The sequence below is a fragment of the Aulonocara sp. 'chitande type north' Nkhata Bay genome, linkage group LG23, assembly GCF_057382095.1.
Source record: "Aulonocara sp. 'chitande type north' Nkhata Bay isolate Kocher_YH1m ecotype deep benthic linkage group LG23, A_spYH_male_GT1.1, whole genome shotgun sequence".
Classification (NCBI taxonomy): domain Eukaryota; kingdom Metazoa; phylum Chordata; class Actinopteri; order Cichliformes; family Cichlidae; genus Aulonocara; species Aulonocara sp. 'chitande type north' Nkhata Bay.
This window is the reverse complement of record NC_141365.1, coordinates 5344976-5364494: the sequence shown is the minus strand read 5'-3', so window position 1 is coordinate 5364494 and position 19519 is coordinate 5344976. Positions and strand designations below refer to the sequence as shown.

Below are 19519 nucleotides of genomic sequence, written 5' to 3'. Positions count from 1 at the left end.
GTGCAGCGTGCACACACACACATAATTGACTCATTTATCATTGCCAGTCAGTTGAGGAGAAGAGGGACGAGGGAGGAGATGGAGAGAAGCAGGACGCAGAGTGAGAGAGGAAGGTGGTGGTGACTGAGGAGGAGGGAGGGTAGTGAGGATTAACCTCACCACCCCCACCCCGCCACCGCCACCCTATAGATTTTATTACACTGGAATTGCCTCTCGGCAGAAGTCACTCACAGCTGGGCTGGGAACTAATGCAACTCCGTATGTGTGTGTGTGTGTGTGTTTGCATGGCTTCCAGTGTGTTAATCATGAAAAACTGGGAATATGCTTACAGAATAGCTGTGAACACAAACACACAGAAACTGTCCACCGGCTCAGAGCTAATCAAGCGATTCTCTATATAAATAAATACAACACAATCATGAAACAACGGCCATAATGCAACACTTTCACCATTTTCCAAAAAAAAAAAAACACACAATCACAATAAACTGAAAGGACAAAAAATAGGGAATGCCATGTGAAATCATTCATGAGTGGTCTGATTTGCATTTCCCCTGCGCAGTTAGCCATTTCTCCTGAGTGTTTCTCCTGAAAAGTGCAAAACGAAAAAATAAATGATGATAAAATAATGATAATGATAATAAAAAAATGACTCACTTTTTAACCAATTATCATCAACACATTGTTATGTATTGTTTCCCACTTTCTTTTGCTTCGTTTAATAAAGCTGATAACGTCCATCAGAACGCGTGCCTCCTTACTTATTTTAGAGAATTCACAACCGACAACTAAAAGACAATCACTAAATCACCACATTCACTAAATCAGCAAATGAGCAACAGTTAGTCATCCTATGAACCACTAAAGTGCAAACACCTCCATACCCCCGATCTACAAAATAATAAAAGAAAAACAAACATCCATGTAGCCACAAAGTCTTGCAATGCTGCTGAGCAATTTATGGAGCGCTGTGCCAAAAACAAACGTATGCACATATACACGCCTACACCCAAACAGCGTGCAGATGGACAGCTCTTGTGCTTACAAGAAAGACCCCAAGGTCGTACTCAGAAAGCAATAACCATTCCCCAGAAAATGGACTTCAAGGATTGGAATTACTGCGCGAGTGTGTGTTGTCATGATGGGACTGTGGGAGCATAAAAGAGTTGGAGCGGGAGAAGAAAATGAGGGAGAGAGGGGAGGAGAGCGGTGAGCAGGAAGTAGGTATTTCATGTCGAAATGATTGCCTGTAATAATTAGTCTTTGGCTCAGCACCATTTACTGCGAGGGAGGGAGAGATGGTTTCCGAGGATGGAGAGAAAGCAAGATTGAGCGAGCGAACAAGAGAAAAAAGCAAGAAGAAAAAAGAAATGGCGTGTGTGTGTCTGTGTGCACACGTGTGTGCCTGTGTGGCATGGTGGGCTCGGTTCCTCCAATTTTTCACTGGCGGTGACAGGAGATAAGATGATCAGCCGAATGCGCTACAAATCTGCAGCCTGCCAGCCTTCAGACAGCTCTGTCAGTGCTGCCCTGCTACTGAGCACACACACACACACACAGACTCACACACAAATGCTCTTTACGCACGCACACAAGGAAACGCGCAAACTAACCACATAAAGCATGGGAGAAAATGGTGATGTGTGTGAGAACACACTAAACCAGCATATTAACCGAATACACTGCATGTGTCAGGCGCACGGAAACATAACGTACACGTGAGCACAGACTGTACATACACCCACACACGTGCACACGTAGCTGCTAAATAAACACAGCGAGGAACACACACACACTCTAATGAGAGCCTACAGACAGTAAAGCATCTAATTCTGCACTTGGAGAAGAAATGTGCCGACTGCTTTTTAAGTCGCCGTGTTTTAAAATTGGGCTTGTGGGTATTGTAAAAATGTCAACGCTTTCCTCCCTAGCATTTGTTTTTCTAAACAATACTTTTCCTTTTCCTTCATTGATTTTTTTATGCTAAAGGAACAAAGGTATTTTCATATTTTCCCTCAATAACACGCTTGTCCATTGCTCCTGCTTACTTGAGGATTTTTTTTTCAGCTAAGGGGACAAGAGGAGCATTTTATTTTTCTTATGAGTGATCAAATTTGCAGAAATGGGATCTCTGTAAGCTAGTTGATGAATGATGGTAAATGATGAAACAGTAATTGCCAAATTATTTGTTCTTTTCCTGTGATAACAGATATTTTTTTCTGCACACGTTGGGCAAGTGTCGCTAAAGACCATCAAAATATTGACAAAATATTAATTTCTTCCTTCCACAAGCCAGTTATAGGTGTGGTCGAAAAATCTTCTCCCCAGAGGTGAAGAGAGGAGCGTGTGAAATGAGGCAGGACTAGATTTACATTATAAAGCTTTTACCACATTATATATAACATTTAAATCTATTTACATTCAGAAAAGCGTAAACACAGAGGAGTTATTTAATTGTTATATTTCTTGAAAAACTGCAAACATTAGCTGGTGCCAGATTCACAGATGTTTAATTAATTTCGTAGTTAATATAAGCAAATATTTTAGGGATTTGGAAAAATAGATGACCCCCCCCCCCAAAACAAACAAAAAAAACTTGGGTTTTGAGCACTTTTGAATAAAGTGAATAAAGACCAGCTGAGAAGAAATGATGTGTGGACTGATCGTAACAAAAACGGTTTGTCTTTAAATTTTTGTCTCAATTATTTCCTCTTGTAAATCACAGGATAAACACCGAGTTCAGAGTGATAGGAAACAAAGAAAGAACCATCAATTCAGACAAAGTGCTGCAGAAATACAGAATACTAACTAGTAATCCCAGCTTTAAACATACACGCATTATGCACACATGCGCGCGCACACACACACACACACACACACACACACACACACACACCGATGGGAGCGACTGCGCCAGTGTAGTGCCTTTACAGTGTCAGGACCATTTAGCCTGCCAGCCTGCAGGTATGTGACTGTTCACTTTACCTCTCATTAACTATTGATCAACCTCCCCTCTCTGCTCTGCCACAAAAACCTCCGGCCTGCGTCCCAGTCTCTGTCTTCAAATACACACACTGTCTCTGAAACGCACAAACATACATACCAGGGACCCACCCAACTTGCCAGTGTACTCTTTCATCATCTCTCAAGGGCAAGTACAAGAGCAAACACACACACACACACACACAAGCCAGGAACTTGTCACACTGTTACCCTCTATGCCGCTAGGCTTACTGTAAAGGCTGGTCTTTTATAACTGTCTCCAACAAATGCACACAAACAACCACACACTGAATTAAAAAGGGAGAGGTTGCATCACACAAACCAACCCACAAAAAAAAAGAATCACATTAAGAAACCACAAACCCTCAGCCTGCTCTAAAGCAAATATAATTTTATCATTTGGTGAATGACAGTTAAACACAGGATACCCGTTTTATCCAATTATAACTGTAAACACGCACAAACACAACCTATCTATTTACATGCGCTGTAAAGACGTATTCAATTCAGGCCCACACGTGGTGGTGACAGCGTATGTAAGTCGACTTAGTACAGATGCAGCGATTCTGACATTACTGGCCGATACCAACATCTACGGCGTTTTTTGTTTTGTTATTTGTTCTGCCTTTTGTGCCAGTGAACCAAACAAAAACCAACAAATAAATAAATAAAAATTTTAAAATTATGGCTCATCTTTGAAAATCTACCAAGCCAAAAACCAATGCGGCACAAAAGTAAACACTGGCCACTGCCATTGCTAAATGCCATCGTATTTGCAGATTGACTGATGACAGCGAACGCATCACGCGTCACCGTATTTGTGCATCTCGACCTTCTAGTAAAGAGCCAACAGGCGTAGTTACATACTTGTGTTTAAGCACAAAGAGGTACAGCAAAAGCTTCTAAAGAAATTAAATACGCTTTATTCGGTGTTCATGCAGCACTGTGTAATATATTGCCTAACAGAGGTATGCAAATGACAGAGTTACTTAATTAGCGCTACTAATTTTTTTAAACTTATCATTTGTGCCTATTAACATAAATGAAACCGTGAAAAGATTTCAGTCTGAGCACTGTCTCCATATGTCTTATCTCTGTGTTATGAATTATTGTCCAAACCATTATTGTCCATAACCCAGAGATAATTTGTTGGATAGAGACGGTTTTTGAATTTTTACCTCTCTGCTCCACCTCAGTGGATTTTAAAGCAAACAATCAATATGTGATTGAAGTGCAGATTTTCAGCTTTGGTTCAAGGGGTTAAGAAGAATCCTTTAAGATGCTCTGTTGCTGCTTGTTTGTGGGTTTCTCTGCATTCAGTTTTTTTATTTAATAAGTGAAAAGCTGCTCTGTGAGGTTGAGATCAGGCGACTGACTTTGCTATTTGATATTGAAGAATATTCCGTTTCTTTTCCTTGAGAAAGCCGTGGGTTGCTTTTTCGGGATGCTTTGGGTCATTATCCGTTTGCACTGTGAAGCGTTGTCTGATCGGTTTTTGCAGCATTTGGCTGAATCTGAGCAGAGAGTATATTCCTGTGCACTTCATCCTGCTACTTCTACCAGCAGTCACATCATCAATAAACACTAGTGACCCGTTTCCATGCCATAACGCTGCCTGTGCCATGTGTGATGTGTCCGATCATGAGATGTTTGTCTTCTTCTCCATATTTGTTAGTGTTCCCATCGCTCTAATTATGAAATAACAAGCAAACAAACCTCACATGGCTATGAAACTGCTTGTCAGTCAATTGTCCAATTGCTTTTGAGCCTGTGTATAAAAATGACCACAATTCTCCAACAGTTTACGCAAAATGATGTAAAACCCTCAAAATTAAAGCTGAAAGTCCGCACGTGTCTCGTGATCGGTCGGCTTTAAAACCCTGTGTGGTCGTGTACGGACGCAAAACTAGAAAACGGTATTTTTTGTATAAGGTTCAATAATCAGACGATCGGTTGATTGTGAAATGATTACACGCGCGCAGCACTGACTGTATGTGCGTCAGTGCCGCTATGTCGTATTTGGGCAGAGATGAGTGGAGGGGCTCTTTAGTGATGAGTGGCAGCATATTAGTGGTGAGTGGAGAGTCTATCTTACTCTGCAGACCACACACACACACAGAGTTACAATGCAAGCACGTCTGCAGTCACCGAGAACAACGTGTGTGTGCGTTTGTACAGAAAGAAAATTACTGTAATGAGAGCTCTGTGTCAGCAGCTCCTCCCGTCTCCCTTCAGCCTGCTGATTACAGCCTGTTTAGATAGTTAGCACACACACGCGCGTGCACATGTACACACACACACACACACACGAGCTGACCCAGCAATGACCCTCTAATTAATTAACTCTTCCCTTTCTTTAGGTTGCTTAGAAATCTTTCTCACTCGATCTTACCAACCACGTGCAGCACCTAAAAAAAAAGGGACACATAAATTTAGAAACGCGCCCTTACCACCCACCCATCCATCTATCCGCCCGCCTGCACACACAATGCACAGTTTCAGCTCATCAGCCCAAATCCCTTCCCACCATCTCTTTCCTGCCATCTAATCCGGCATCTATCAGAATCTGGCCACTTTCCCTGTGGCCAAAATACACAACTAAGCCTAGCTATTTCCAGACAACATCTATTTGTGTGTGAAGATAATTGGGGAGGCCCGTACATGTGTCTAAGCGTGTTAAGCATATGCATCGGATTGGGAGTCTGTCTGAACGGGTCAGTGTGTTTGTGTCTGTCTCTGTGGGCGTTCAGGTCATGTTTTCCCTGCAGGGTGAATAGTGTACAAGTGGATCTGATTACATAAAGGTGTAGCCTGCAATCAGAAGTGGTTCTGTGGTGCAACCTGTCTGCTGCTGGACTAAACAAGGCCACTGCTAATCATACTGATTGTCACTGTATGCATGTGTGCTCCTTTCAAAAACTGCTGCCAAACTGTTGGGGGGAGGGGGTAACCGAACCAAACAGCTTCCAGGAGTTACTCAATTGTGAGAGGGGCAAGTGGCTTTATTGCGCCACTTGCAATGGTAAAGTATTACTTCTAATTTTACTGCACGACAGTGGTTTTATGACCTCACAGTGGCATATGACTCAAGCGAGGCTGGCCTGCATATTTTGGTTACTTGGTGATTTTCGTGCACACTAACCCTACTTCCAACATAACTACACATTCAAGGTGGCAGGATTATTTTAAAGGTCTGTTGTACATGACTGCATTAGATTTAGCTTGGTGCACCTAATAACTGCCTACTGAGATTAGCCCGAGTTAACCTTTAGTGTAATAAATTCACAAAGCAGTACATTGTTTTGCTTTACATATGTTACAATGTAAAATTTGGTTAAACAAGTTAAACACCAATTAGATAATTGTGATCCTGGCTTGATTGACTCTTCATTGAATAATTCATTTAAAATAACTTTTTTTACTCCTAAAAGATAAGCAGTATAGTTGTTTTTGTTCCTTAAACACAACACGAGCAGCAGCTCAAGTTTATTGCTGTTTGTACGCCAATTATGAGCGAGCCAAACCAGTCAATCCAATTAACAGATTCATCCCCACCTGCCAGATTAAACATGCACCCGACAGATACGTGAGAAGATGTCTGATAACACAAGCTGTTCCACTTGCAGAAACTGTTGCTATTGTTCCAAGCCATGGTTACAGTATTAGTTTTCAGTTGTAGTCATATGCAGTGAATTAATCTGCTCTGATTCTTTGTGCTCTAAACATCCCGCAGGGCTGTTGGGAGAAACCTTGCAGGGTGGTTAAACAATCTTTCCTGGAAACCTGAACCCGTTAAAACAACACGCCGACTTATCGAAACTGGACGACGCAGATAGAATCCCAATCCCGCTCTCGGTCGTGTTCTTAATCACATCATTAATTTATTGTTGATCCTGCTCAGTAGTTCTCAGTACCAGCACTTGCAAGAGGGCGATGCTCCAGGTGCTTTGTAACATGAGGTGTTATGCTAAGCTCCCGCCAGAGGAGTTCATCACCATGAGATTCAGAGGTAACTCGTGTTCAGTGAATGACTGGATCTGTCGCAGGGACAATGCAAATAACGAGGGAGGGGGGCTTGTTGCTGACAGCGATGACAAGGAGATAAACTGCTTCATCCATGCAAACAAACACATCAAAAACATATCATACGGCTTAGACGTGGCCGGCATCATACCTCTAGCATTGCACTGAATAAGTGTGCATATGTGACAAGACTGGAAAACTGGAGTAAAGATATATGTTTTTACTGGTTTGAGGTTAAAACAAACAGCACATGGTGCCTTCTTCTCACTGCTTGCTTTACCATTTATACATCGTTTACTCCAGTCGGTATTCGTAAAAAAAGTCTCATGACTAAAAAAAAATGCTGCACAAACCAGAAGTTAGAGAAACCAAACAGGCATTGCTAAGCCTCTAACCGGCCATGCTAATTACAGATTTTACATTTATCTTCGTCAATGTGACTCTTATGCATCTCCATACAAACTTTATGCTCCGGTTCATAGTCAATAGAAAAAATTAGCAGTATATGCGGAAGCAATCCACTGGAAAGTATGAAATTTGTGTGTTTTCTTTCTCTAGATTTATACTTTCGAGCTTGTGGTGAACAAAACGGACAGTGAAATAAGAACAGCAACACATGCAGGCAGTGGTGTGAACAGGGGTAACAGTAGCCGCAGGGGTTAGAGGGGCTGTGCACGGGGAGGGATGGGTGTACAAAAGAAGTTTGAAGTGGGACAGAAAGGGAGGGAGAGGAGATTCTGGCCAGCTATATCAAAGCAGGATGAGAGGAGAAGAGTTGGGAGGCGGGAATGACCCTGTGAAGGTGTGCCAAGAGAGCAGAGAGAGGGAGAGAGAAAAGAGGGAGAAGGCTGGGACTGCACAGCCAGCCCAAATCCCACATTCAAAGGCATTCTGGGCACATTCCTGCGCATCAAGCACACCATACAGTCAGGCAAAAAGAGTAGATGTCAAAACGTCACATAGCATTATCTTGCATTATTTCAGCCAGATCAAGTGTGTTTGCATGTGTATGGCATGGGCGAGAGAAACAATTCCAGTGTGTCGCCTGGGAATAAAGCTGAGCCTGCCTCAACTTCTGCCACGACACTTTACTGCACAGTCATGTGGCAGCGCTGAAGATGCTAATTCTACTATTTAGCCCTCTGCTTTTCCCACAGATAACAGCATGGATGCTGCTGTGATCCAGGGTTGTAGCTCCTCTAGTAAAATAAATCACCGCAGTCATTTAGTGACTGATAAGCTTTAAACTCATTGATTTAACACCAGGACAACACCTTCGTGTCACCAATACTTTTTTAGCAAATATTGGGGGGGGGGGGGGGGGGGGGGGGGTTATATTTAAGTGTTCTTATGCAGGCTATATTTAAAGTGTTGTTTTCAGACTTTATGCAGCTATGATCAGTGTTAAAATCTCATGTAGCTGTTGTCCATTCCAATGTGAAGTTTACAGAGAAGTGATCATGGTGCGACTCAGACATGAAGCTTTCACATGATCATTTAATTTTCACCCTGAATGCCCAGGGCACTGGAAGCAAACAGACTGCAAACAGTACTGAAAACTGCTCCACACCCACCTGTGGTACTGGGTCTGAAGGAACTGAAACTCCTCCTTGATGCGGTCCAAAGTTTCTGGGTAGGTCAGTTTCAGTGACTGGGGCGTCCCCGAAGCTGCAGCCGCCGCTGCCGCTGCAGCTGCCACCACTGACGCAGAGGATCCTGGGGGTGCCTGTAGAGGTGCCTGAAAATACAAGAAATATTTATTAAAAAGATTGTTGGAATTAAATGTCAAAATCGCGTCATTCCCGGTGTCCTTGAGGAATTTGCTACAGTGAATGTTATCAAAGAAGCAATAATCGTGAGCACCGTATCTATTCTCACGTCTGTGAGGAGCTGCTGAATATAGAAATACTGTTATTGCCAGATGTGAGCGGGTCAGCAGAATAGGGCGGAGAGACACAAGAGCTTCTCAGCCAAATGAGCACACTTTGTTTAATTGCAAGTCTGGGTAGAAGAAAAAAGAAATAAAGGGCAAAATAGAGCAGCGGGGGTGCAGAACGGGGGAGGAAAAGGACCCCATCGTGGCCAAAGACCCCTTCCAACCCCTGTGTATAGCCTCTCCTCTCTGCGGGATCCAGAGCAATTAGGAGACTACAACCATAGGGGTAATGCTGCAGGACAGGCAGACAAAAGGGGGCTAAGAGCAGGCCTAGGAGGGTGGTCGGGGCTGTCAGTCCATTTGTCTGTCTGTTTGGCTCTCTCTCAAAATAACAGAGGGAAGAAAAGACAGCCGGTTCACAAGCTTCATGATTGTCATCTAAGATGTTCATTTTTAGCTTCTAGCACTTAAAAAATTATATCGAACTAAAGCATAAGTACTAAAACTTATATTTGGTAGGCCACAGATTTTACTCTACACAGCGCTGCTTAATCGATACATTTAAAATCTGAAACAGCTGACGATGTTTTGCCGTTTTTAAAATCAGGAATTGTACAAACAGACTTGGAACGTTGAATTTCTTGAGCGTTTTCATGATATAAATGCAGATTTCTTCTCTCTTGAAAAGAATAAACCAAAAGTTTGGGCAGTGTTACAATTCCAGCCAGGGCAGATACGACTTGTCTACTAGTGCCACACACATTGTGTTTACCCTGCGGCATTATTTTCTCCTTTGAGGGTAGTAGAAGAGTGCAACTCATTTTTCTCTTATATGCATTCTTAACTGGTAGTCATGTAGCTTTGCTACGTTTTGTCTCGCTGCCTGGAGATTTGCTAGGAAGTACTCAAGTTCCCTGTGCAATGTGGAATATTTATGCTGAATGCAAAGGGAGAAAGCTGTGCTCACACCTGCATTCTGTCAAACCCAAGCATATAGCAGACTGTGTGTTTAAGTTAAACACATGCAGGGTTAAACATTTTTTGCTTGATTCCATTTTTAACGATATACATTTCCCATCCAGTTCTTCCGGAGACTACATTATATATGCTATCCTGTCTTCCAAGCCATCTGGCTAGAATTTCTCCATCACAGCGTGTCCAAAAATAATAAGCTGCCCACCTTGTCATCAAATAACCTAAAAGGTTATTTCTCTAAGCGTGGATTGTGACAATTTTTAATTTGGTTTCAAAAAATAACCCCACAAATCCTGATGTTGTACAAATCAGCAGTGTCTGTGAGGCATTAATGATGTATAATTAAAGGCTTAATTACAACATCGCTCAGCTACAATGCAGCAAAACAGTGTGTAAAAGATGTTAAATAAAAACGTGCGTGTCCACATGTGTGCAGACGCATGAAAGAAAGAACCCTAACCCTAAACCAGGAGAGGTTTGCCAGCAGGTGAAACATTATCTGAGGAAAGGAAATTAAATACTGAGGAAAGACGGGGAGTGCAAGGACAGAGAATAGAGATGAAATTGGGAGGAGAATTTAAAGGGGGGAAAAGGTAAGACTGATGAAAAGTAAAAATGGACAGATAAGATGGATGAGACTATTTTTGGAGATACACAGAGAAGAGGTGAATGAGGAAGAATTTTCTAAAAGGAGATTTAAATGGAGAAGAGAAAGGGGGGAGAAATGGAACAAGAAAAAGGAGAAAAGAGAAGAAATGGAAGGAAAAGAAAAATGGCTGATAGAAGAAGGGCTGTGGCCTCATTGTTCCTCTTTCTTTCTAACAAGCTGCTCTCAATCTGTCGGCCAGATCCCCCTCCTAGAGCACAGAAAGCCACACAAACACGTGTGCGCGCACACTCCGTTTTTCCCTTACACACTCAAACCCAGTATTACAAACACTCACCCCCACAAAACACACACATTTTGTCAGTCACACACTCCCCACACACTTCTGATTAAACGCACACACTCCGCTCATTCTCACGCACGCACACAGACACACGCGCGCACACACGGAGAGCAATTACTCTTCACAAGAGGAAAAAAGAACACCAAGGCCATGGCCATTTTATAGGACAGTGGAAGGTGTAAGAAAGAGGGGACTTTTTATCGCTCTCCTTCCTCCTCTACTTCTCTTCAACATATTCTGGACGTTAGAAAAAAATATCCCCCATTTTATCTCATATTCATGTCTTCAAAGGACAGGTGAGAGGAGAGACTGTGCCTTCTTCAAAAAGAGAGGATTTTATCCCCTCCGAAAATAAGGAATCTACCATTCCCCTCTTATGTAAAATGTCAGTCTGTTGGGTTTTTTGTTGTTTTTTTACACTGATGCACATACAGATGTTGCCTGTGAAACACTAAAGCATCCATCCTATCACAGCATAGCGTCTTAACTCCTCTCCCACGAACCAGCGCTCTTAGTCTGTCCAAACCCCTGATCTGGCAAACAGCTGAGCAGGCTTAAAAGTGAGAGGTCAGACCATTAAGCTGACCTGGTAACCTCTGGGAATAGATCTAGGCGGGGAGCCTCACCTGATAATCCCACGGTCAGTTATTCCCTCCCTCCTCTGCCGTGTCCCAGGCTCGAAGGCAAACAAGAGACATGCCGTCTGCCCTTGAACAAAGCTTACATAGGCTGAAAATCACTGTTACACAATTACAGGCTCGACCTTTTTGTGTGTGATACAATTATGAAGTCAGGTTCTGTAATACTGGGCAGGGATTGCGGGAAGTTGGGTGGCAAGGAACACGGAAGGAAAGCTTATCTGTTATGATGAGAGATCATCTGATTACTCAACTGTTCAGTTAAATCATTATGAAACTGCTCATTCTTGTGTAGAGAGAAAAGTTAAAGTTAGAGGTCCAGGACCCTAACTTGCGACCCCATCAGATTAAATGTATATGCGAACACACACAGACATATTCGCCACTAATCTTTGTCAGTACTGAAAAGCCTAGTTCAGTTTCACAGATTTAAACAAGATCTTTCCTGGAAGAGAGCACAGCCATCCATAAAGACAGATATTATTTAACATCAAACACTGCATCCAAAAATCAAACACAGCAGCGTGGCCGTGACAATCCAACAATGCACCCGACAGTGCAAAGACAAGCAAAATTATAAATGTATGAATAAAGGAGAAACTAAGCACCCATTAAAAATCTGATGTAAAGGGACCATTGCCAGTGTGGTGTTTTCTGAATTATATCATTCCTGTTTTTATTTGAGTTACCTCAAATTACACCACGAGCAGCAAACCGCCATGACCTCACATCCTTGCTCGAACCCCCACGCTCTCAAACAAACATGTGCAATCAGACTCACAGATGAGACAACACACCCACACATGACCATTATAAACATTAAATTTTCCACAAGTATTTACAAGCACATATGCACTTCATTGCATTCACACATGACTGCAGCTCCAACGTCAGTATCAGCGGAAACCTGCAAGATGTGTCTTCGTCCTCGCTACTCACGCTGACCTACAGTGATACAAAATTCGCAAATGGAGCGGAAATGGGGCCGTCGCTGTCATGAGGTAGTTGTGTCCACTCTGAAGAATGCTTTTCAGTGTCTTCTTTATAAGGATGCAGGTAATTAGGGAAGGAAGAGATTTCCAGTGGACAAAAACAATAACTTTTTTTTAAACTGTAGTCTTCACCACTAAAAAATGTGTTTTTCCATATGCACAATCCAAGAAAGAAAAAATAAAAGATTTGACTTCCACACTGCAAATCCTGAATAGTGCCTTTGCAAAAGAATGCAACCAACGCCAATATTTACATTGCAGCAAAACATGTTCAACTTAAAAATAAGCCTGCTCACAGTAAAACAAGATTAAGAGTCTCAAATAACACTAGCAGTTAGGTGAGACATTCTCCGCACGACAGCGTCAGCAGTTAGTGGATATATTTACCATGTCCACATTCATTGTGTGTTAGCGTGATTACATTTTCCAATCAAAAGTACAACTCTGATTGCAAAAGAAATGATGCTGTAGATGTAAACAAAACAGAAAGAATGGATTTGTAAATCAATAACACAGCATTTTCTTTAAAATGTCACCATTTTATCATAATTGAATATTATGTGCTGATTTGAAAATTTAATGCCAGCAACACGCATCAAAAAAGTTTAAAACGTGGCAAGTTTGTGCAAGGTGGTGCGTGGCCTAGTTTTTTTAAAAAGCTTTTGTCATATTTTTCGTTTCATAATGTGCCAAATTTCTGTGGGTGGCAGATCTGGGCTGCAGGTAAACCAATTTAGCACTCTGACTCATACGAGCCACGGTGTTGTAATAGAAGCAAAACGTGATCTGGCATCATCTTGGCGAAATAGAAAAGACTGTTCCTTCTTGGGGTTTTTTGTTGTCTTTTACCCAAACCTGTGGGTGCAGCTCCAAATTATGTTTTCAGGAGTGTCCCTGAGACCATGTGCGGGCTTCCATTACAGAATCATGCTTTAATGCAGTGCCGTCTGAAGGCCAATAAAAATCACAGAAATTCAGTCTTAGTTTTCAGTCTTCAGCCTTGCATACAGAGATTATTCCAGATACGGTTCCAGATTTAAATCCAAATTCTTTGAAACTTTATGCTGAGCAGCTTAACAGAATCACCTTCCTAATAAAGCCATAATCTTAAACTCAGAAAGACGCTATATTTCATAGAAAATCCCATTTTGAACATTCAATCTGTATTTCGTTACATAGTATCCAGGCTCTTCTGGGTAGTGGGTTGGAAACGAACTATAGCTGAGACGTACTGAAACATCATAAGTAAGAAAGAGAGCATATGGCAATATTCTGACTTAATGCCACTAGAAAAAAGAGTCAGGAGGTCAGGAAAATGATTGAAATCCTTCGTGAGGGGAACAGCAATGTAACAATGTAGTCAATAAATTTGTTTCCACAAATAAAATATATATACAGGAACATAATAACACCAGTGAAAGTCAGCAGGATTCACTGCTGGGGAGGCATAAATGTCAACAAAATTTCATTTTCATCCAGCCAGGACTTAATGAGACATTTCAGGCTGGACCGACACCAAGTGGCGGACCAACCGACTCATCCCTCGAGTCACTCTACTTGCATGACTGAAAAAAAAAAACCCTTGCCAAATATATGTTTAATTGTTTCATCGAATGTCAATTCCTCCGTCTGTCTCCTACAACTGGGAAAATAATTTACTGCTGCCTCCCCTCATATAGCTCATTAGTCAGGCTACTAATTACACCGCTTACCCACAGAGTCGATCAGAGTAAACACCCACCGAGCTCTCTCCTGTTGTGTCTCATCTGAATACCACCAAGGACGCAATGACAATAGGTCTAACCACGAACAGCATGTCCGAATGCGTATCTGTGTGTCGCCACCCCCACACCTACTCATCTCTGAGGGCCACGAAACGTGTCGATATCCTGTCCTCTCAAAAAAGCTTTTGAAATTAAAGCCTCTCATATGAAATTATTCAGGCATGACTGTCAACATTTGACAGTCATTTGCATTGTTAAAACAGTGTGCAGTGTGGAAGAGAAGTTGCCCCCACACCTCTGGCCCCCCGCCACCTTCCATCGAGTAGGTCTCGGTGCTGGAGAAACCTGCTGGTAATCTCTCAATGACTTCTCTTCTTACAGGGGAGGGGTTGCCAGGCACCTGTTTCATTAGTGCCACACATCTTTCTTTCTCAGTTTTCTTCTCTCCCACCACCACCAGCACCCCCCCACAACCACCTCCTCATTCCCGTCTCCTTCCTCCCGCAAGCCTCGTTATTCAAATTTCCCTGCTGTCAGCCCACATTAGCAAAGCGCCACAGTTTGCCTGTCAGCTGGCTTAATTGCTGGAGGTGCCTTCTTTTATTAGGTAACCCCCTCAGCTCGTTTGTTCCTTCCGCCGAGACACATCGCCACAACAGCTTGTATAAACCTGAAATCCCTTCAGCCTCTTTTCCTTCATTTTCCTCTACCTTTTCTTTCTCTCTCTAATCACTGGCTGAGCAAAGCAGGCGAGCTGCAGATCGATAGCCACGCTCTCACCATAGGACAACACTGGTGATAAAGAGCTAAAAGCATGCTAGGACTACGGAAGTGGGTCTTGCTTTATGCTAGCTCTGAGGGAGGAGAGCCGATGACTCGTCTCTCTGACCTTTTCTTTTCTTTTTCTTTTTTGCATTTTACTCTCACTCTAGATAAAATTAATTCAGTAAGAAATACTCCTTGCTTGGTGTTAGTGGATAATAAGGAGATATACAAGGTGAAAATGCATGCCTCCTTTTGGTCTCAAAAGCAAAACAGTAATTCGAAAATGATGTAGACCTTATGATTGAAGCAACAACAGCAGCAACGCTGAAAATCTAGAGATGAAAAAGCCAGAATTTAAAAACACATGGCGCTCCTCCTGCAGCTCTCCCATCTATAATCTAAGCCCCTCCTACCAGACAAGCTGGGGCATAAGCCCTAAAATATTTCTGCTGATTTCTGGCCTCACACTGGATTTGAACCCTAGGCTTCCATCAGGCACATCTTAGCCTTTTTCATTATGTTTGTCTGTTATGCTACTCTAGACTAACTACCAGACCTAAAAAAAACAAAAACAAATGTCCTTAGCAGCTCAAGCTTTACTTAACAAACTGTGAAAAGAGAGACCAAAGGAGATCCAGAACTCTAATTCCTGTTGTCCCTGCTCTTAAAGGTGCTGGGGTGAATTGGCATCAGTGAGGTAATGAGTTAGGCTGAAAAAGAAATGCTTTATATTAATCAGCAATAATGTCACCTTCACAGAAGTCTACGATATTTCCATCTAGGATGTTGTGTTAGATTTGCTAACTGATGTCTGTAATTTCTGGAGAGACCTCAGGTGAGTTTTCTATCAGTGCATCTAACATTAGCCACTACTAAATGGATAATAGACAGTTTTAATCAGACATAATGACTTAAACTAATAGAAACCAACCCCTTCCCCTTAGACCAGGACATTGCTTAGGATAAAATGGCAGGTAGGTAATTATGTTATTGCCCCTAAACTCTGACAATAAAAGAATCAGTAAAACAGATGGTCAAGGAATACCTGACATCTAACTAGCCATCCAATAATCATCACATTTATCTTACATGTCATTAATGTATATTAAATGGTTAGGGTCAGTGTAGGAGGTTTCCTATTTAAATATATTTTAATATTATGTTTCTGATGTTTTTCTTCTTTGTGTTTGTGCGTGTTTGTGCCACTGTGGCTGATCTGAATGAACACTAATGGCCTAAGACAGCCAGACATGCCTGCCATGATCTATGCACTTCTTTCCTATTCTGTTTTTGGCATCGCTTGGACCCTAAAATAATCTGAAAACAGACACTGAATTCTTCCATGCGGTGTTAATGCTATTTTGGCATAGGGATCTAATTTGTGCACATAATTTTACTTTGATTAGCTGGTGAAAAGTTCAGCCCTGGCATGCAGAGCGTTCATTTTCCAAGATGTGCAAGATGTGTGATTGAAAAGTTAATTTCTGATTTGCCTCTTGCACTTTACAACAGTATGTGCGTATATTTTTTTTGAAGGTAAGAGTCATTTCTAGTAGAATATTTGAAGCTCGTGATTACCAAGCACCTGTATTTGAAAGAAGGAAATCGGGAAAGAAGATCTGTTGTAAGAAGCTCTCACGATTCAGGTTATTTTACCTGCTGACTGCCAGATACAACCGCAAAGTCTCTTTCTTAGAATGTGAAAATACATGCAGCATTTTACAGTTACCATTTGGCAACTATACATGTCAGAATACGTGACTGCGTGTTTGTATATTATATGGGTCACTTCCTTCAGAGCACACCAATATCCAGTGATGACAGGTTACTGCCAGCCTAGCATTTCCGAGATTAAACAGTTTGCTGGGTTGAGTGGCCCTTCACTCCGAGGTGCAAACAAGAGCCGCTGATGGCCGTAGACTTCCTTATGACGGCTGCCTCACATGGTACCGTTAAGCTCTGTGGAGAGTTCAAATCAAAAGGGACCGCTGTCCTAAACATCCCACCCAGACCCGCCACAGTCTGCTACTCTCACCCTGGGACGCCTGCCCATACATTAAGATGTGGTTTCTTAGCTCTCACAGGAACACAGTGAGGAGAGGCTGGATGAGAGGGATTGGGTTTACAGTGCAAACCACAGACCCACAGTCTGCCTCCTGCCCTGCCTTCCTGCACTCAGCTATACTACAAGCACAGCTGCTGCTAGTGTGTAATCTTTCTGCATGTGCTGTATGTTTGGGACGGGGGCTCCAATAATGCAGTCTTTCCTACAAGGAAGTATAGGTTGAAATGCTGAAATAGACACAATGGCAAACCCACAAAAATCCAAACGATGTCTTTCTAGTCTCCACCTGCTTGACTGGATTTGTGAAACGTTAATTACAATGGCGTACACACACATTCCCATGAACTTTTCAATACGAGGGACGTGAATGTCAAAACACTGTCAGGGGTGGGGTGCAGGGTGGCATGACTGAGGGATGTAGAGGAGGGTTAGGCAAATGAGCAGGTCTTAATTGATACTTCACACAGCTGGAGGACCAGTGTTTATGTATTTCAGCCTGCTCAAAAGCTCTCCACATAAACTCCACTAAAGCAAATTAAACCCATGCAGCACAGATTTCCTGTCCTAACCTTGCAGAAATCTATCTCAAAACACAAACACCTTGTCATTTTCTCTTTTCGTTTGTTTTATTTTATTTTTCTTTGAGCCCACGTGCTGTTACTGAGATCGTTTGGCACTAGCAGTTATCTTCTTGAAAAGGGTTTATAGTTTCCAGCATCACATCGGTAAATCAGGGCGATGAATCACTTGATATGATGGGAGGGAAAAAAAGCAAAAGCCGAATTTGTAAAAACAATGAGTGGCACTTGAGAAGGGCAGGCCATTAAGGGAAGGTGACATGCCAAGCTGACTCACTTCCCCCCCTCATGGTTCACGAGGAAAGCAGAAACAAACACACACACTTCATCATCTGGGTCAAGTCCACAATAGTGTGGAGATGGGAGGCTCTGCGTTTCTGGTGGTGGCCACCAAGGACACGAGATTTACACACAAAGGCAGTGGGTAAAGTTGGACGTTGTGTGAGTGGGGCTTTGCCTTACTGACAACAATCTTCCTGACCTTCATAAGACAAAGCCTACACCCAGCGTTACTAACGAAGGCAAAAAATATATGTTCTAGAGAAGAGCCTGCGGAGAATCACACTTTCCATACAAGAGAGTCCCCGGAAATACACACTGAGGACAAAAGACAAGCAATTTTGACTCGCACTTTCTCGTTGAGGTTCAAAAAATGTTTCAATCACACTGAATTTAACTGCTACTCAGTCTGATACAATAATCTCAATAAGCGCGTGGTTACATAGTAGCTAGCTTACTTACCGGTGGTCGGTTCTGGGGAAACATTGTAGCCGCCGACTTGTGAGTCTTTGCGTTTATTTATTTTTTTGTCCTTTTTCCCCCTTTTCGGTGCCCAAAGCTTCGTCGAAAAATACGAGCAGTCGATGTACTATTGTTGGTCTCACAGAGGCATTTGACCGGATTTCAAAGATAATAGCGAAGCTAGCCTCGACTCGCTCATTCCTCGCTTCAAGACTCCTTTGTTCTGGGTTATATCTCCAACCCCACACCGCACCGCGCTCGACGAGTAGTAAGGACGGGGAGAGGAGGAGAGGGAGAAACACCCGGTCCAAGGAAGCTCTCCTCCAAGTCCTCAACTTCACGCTTCCAGCAATTACACTGAGGCAAATTGTTTCCCTCCTCTTCGATAAATATATATATAAATATATATATTCGCCGTCTGTAGCGTAAAACGCCAGAGAAGGAAGGGGGGAAATGTGGTTCGCTTGTGGCTTCGGAGACGGACACACCACCAGCACACTGAATGCAGCCGCAGCCTCTTTTGTCTCGCTCGTTGGCCTGCACTCTTTTCACACAACACTCCCAGTCCCTCACTTCTCTCACTCCCCCTTGCTCTGATCCTCAATGGGACATTACATATGAGTAGCTTTCTTTGAGGAAGGGGGGGCTGGGGGAGAACCTTAAGACACGGTTTGCTTCACAATTATCAGCCTTAAGATTTTCTATTGTTCTTTTAACAGAATGAAATATTGCACATATAGTCTATGCAGGATATAAATAGAGGGCAAATCAGAGCATTTACACAATGCTGTTCTTCAAACAGCCTGATGATATTTGCCAAGAAACCTTAGCATGTGTCTTGTTAGGGATGCACTGTAACCAGCTTTACTCGCATCCAGCGTCGGAAATAAAGACGTATCCGCACAACTGGGAATTTTTTAATTTTATAAAAAAGTCCAAAATGTATTTAGAAAGAAGGGATTCTGAGGAATTGTTCAGTGATTGAATGAAATCTCCACGTGGGGCTCGGCCTCGGCACGGTAAACACTGGTAAAACGAGCCAATGAGTATGGAGAACACCCACGTGGGGTGTGGCGACCGTTTGCCGATTGGAGGGGATAGCTAGCACAATGCTCCACGCGTCAATCAAGCGGGGCTACAACCGCTCCGTCAGGTTAACCCTTTCCTGGCTTCGTCTAGTGACTGAGAA

At 42.6% G+C, this 19519-nt stretch overlaps 1 protein-coding gene across 5 annotated transcripts in view; it reads right to left on the bottom strand.

Moving 5' to 3' along the window:
* Positions 1 to 18889, bottom strand: part of tle2a (TLE family member 2, transcriptional corepressor a) — a 34905-nt gene extending 16016 nt beyond the window's left edge. For all 5 annotated transcript variants that reach the window (XM_086282449.1, XM_086282450.1, XM_086282451.1 and 2 more), the window contains exons 1-2: positions 18331 to 18889; positions 8601 to 8764 (exon numbers count right to left, since the gene is read on the bottom strand). In XM_086282449.1, coding sequence (XP_086138575.1) covers positions 8601 to 8764; positions 18331 to 18354 — 188 coding nt within the window. In that variant the 5' untranslated portion in view covers positions 18355 to 18889. The remainder of the gene's footprint in view (positions 1 to 8600; positions 8765 to 18330) is intronic.
* Positions 18890 to 19519: the final 630 nt, after the last annotated feature.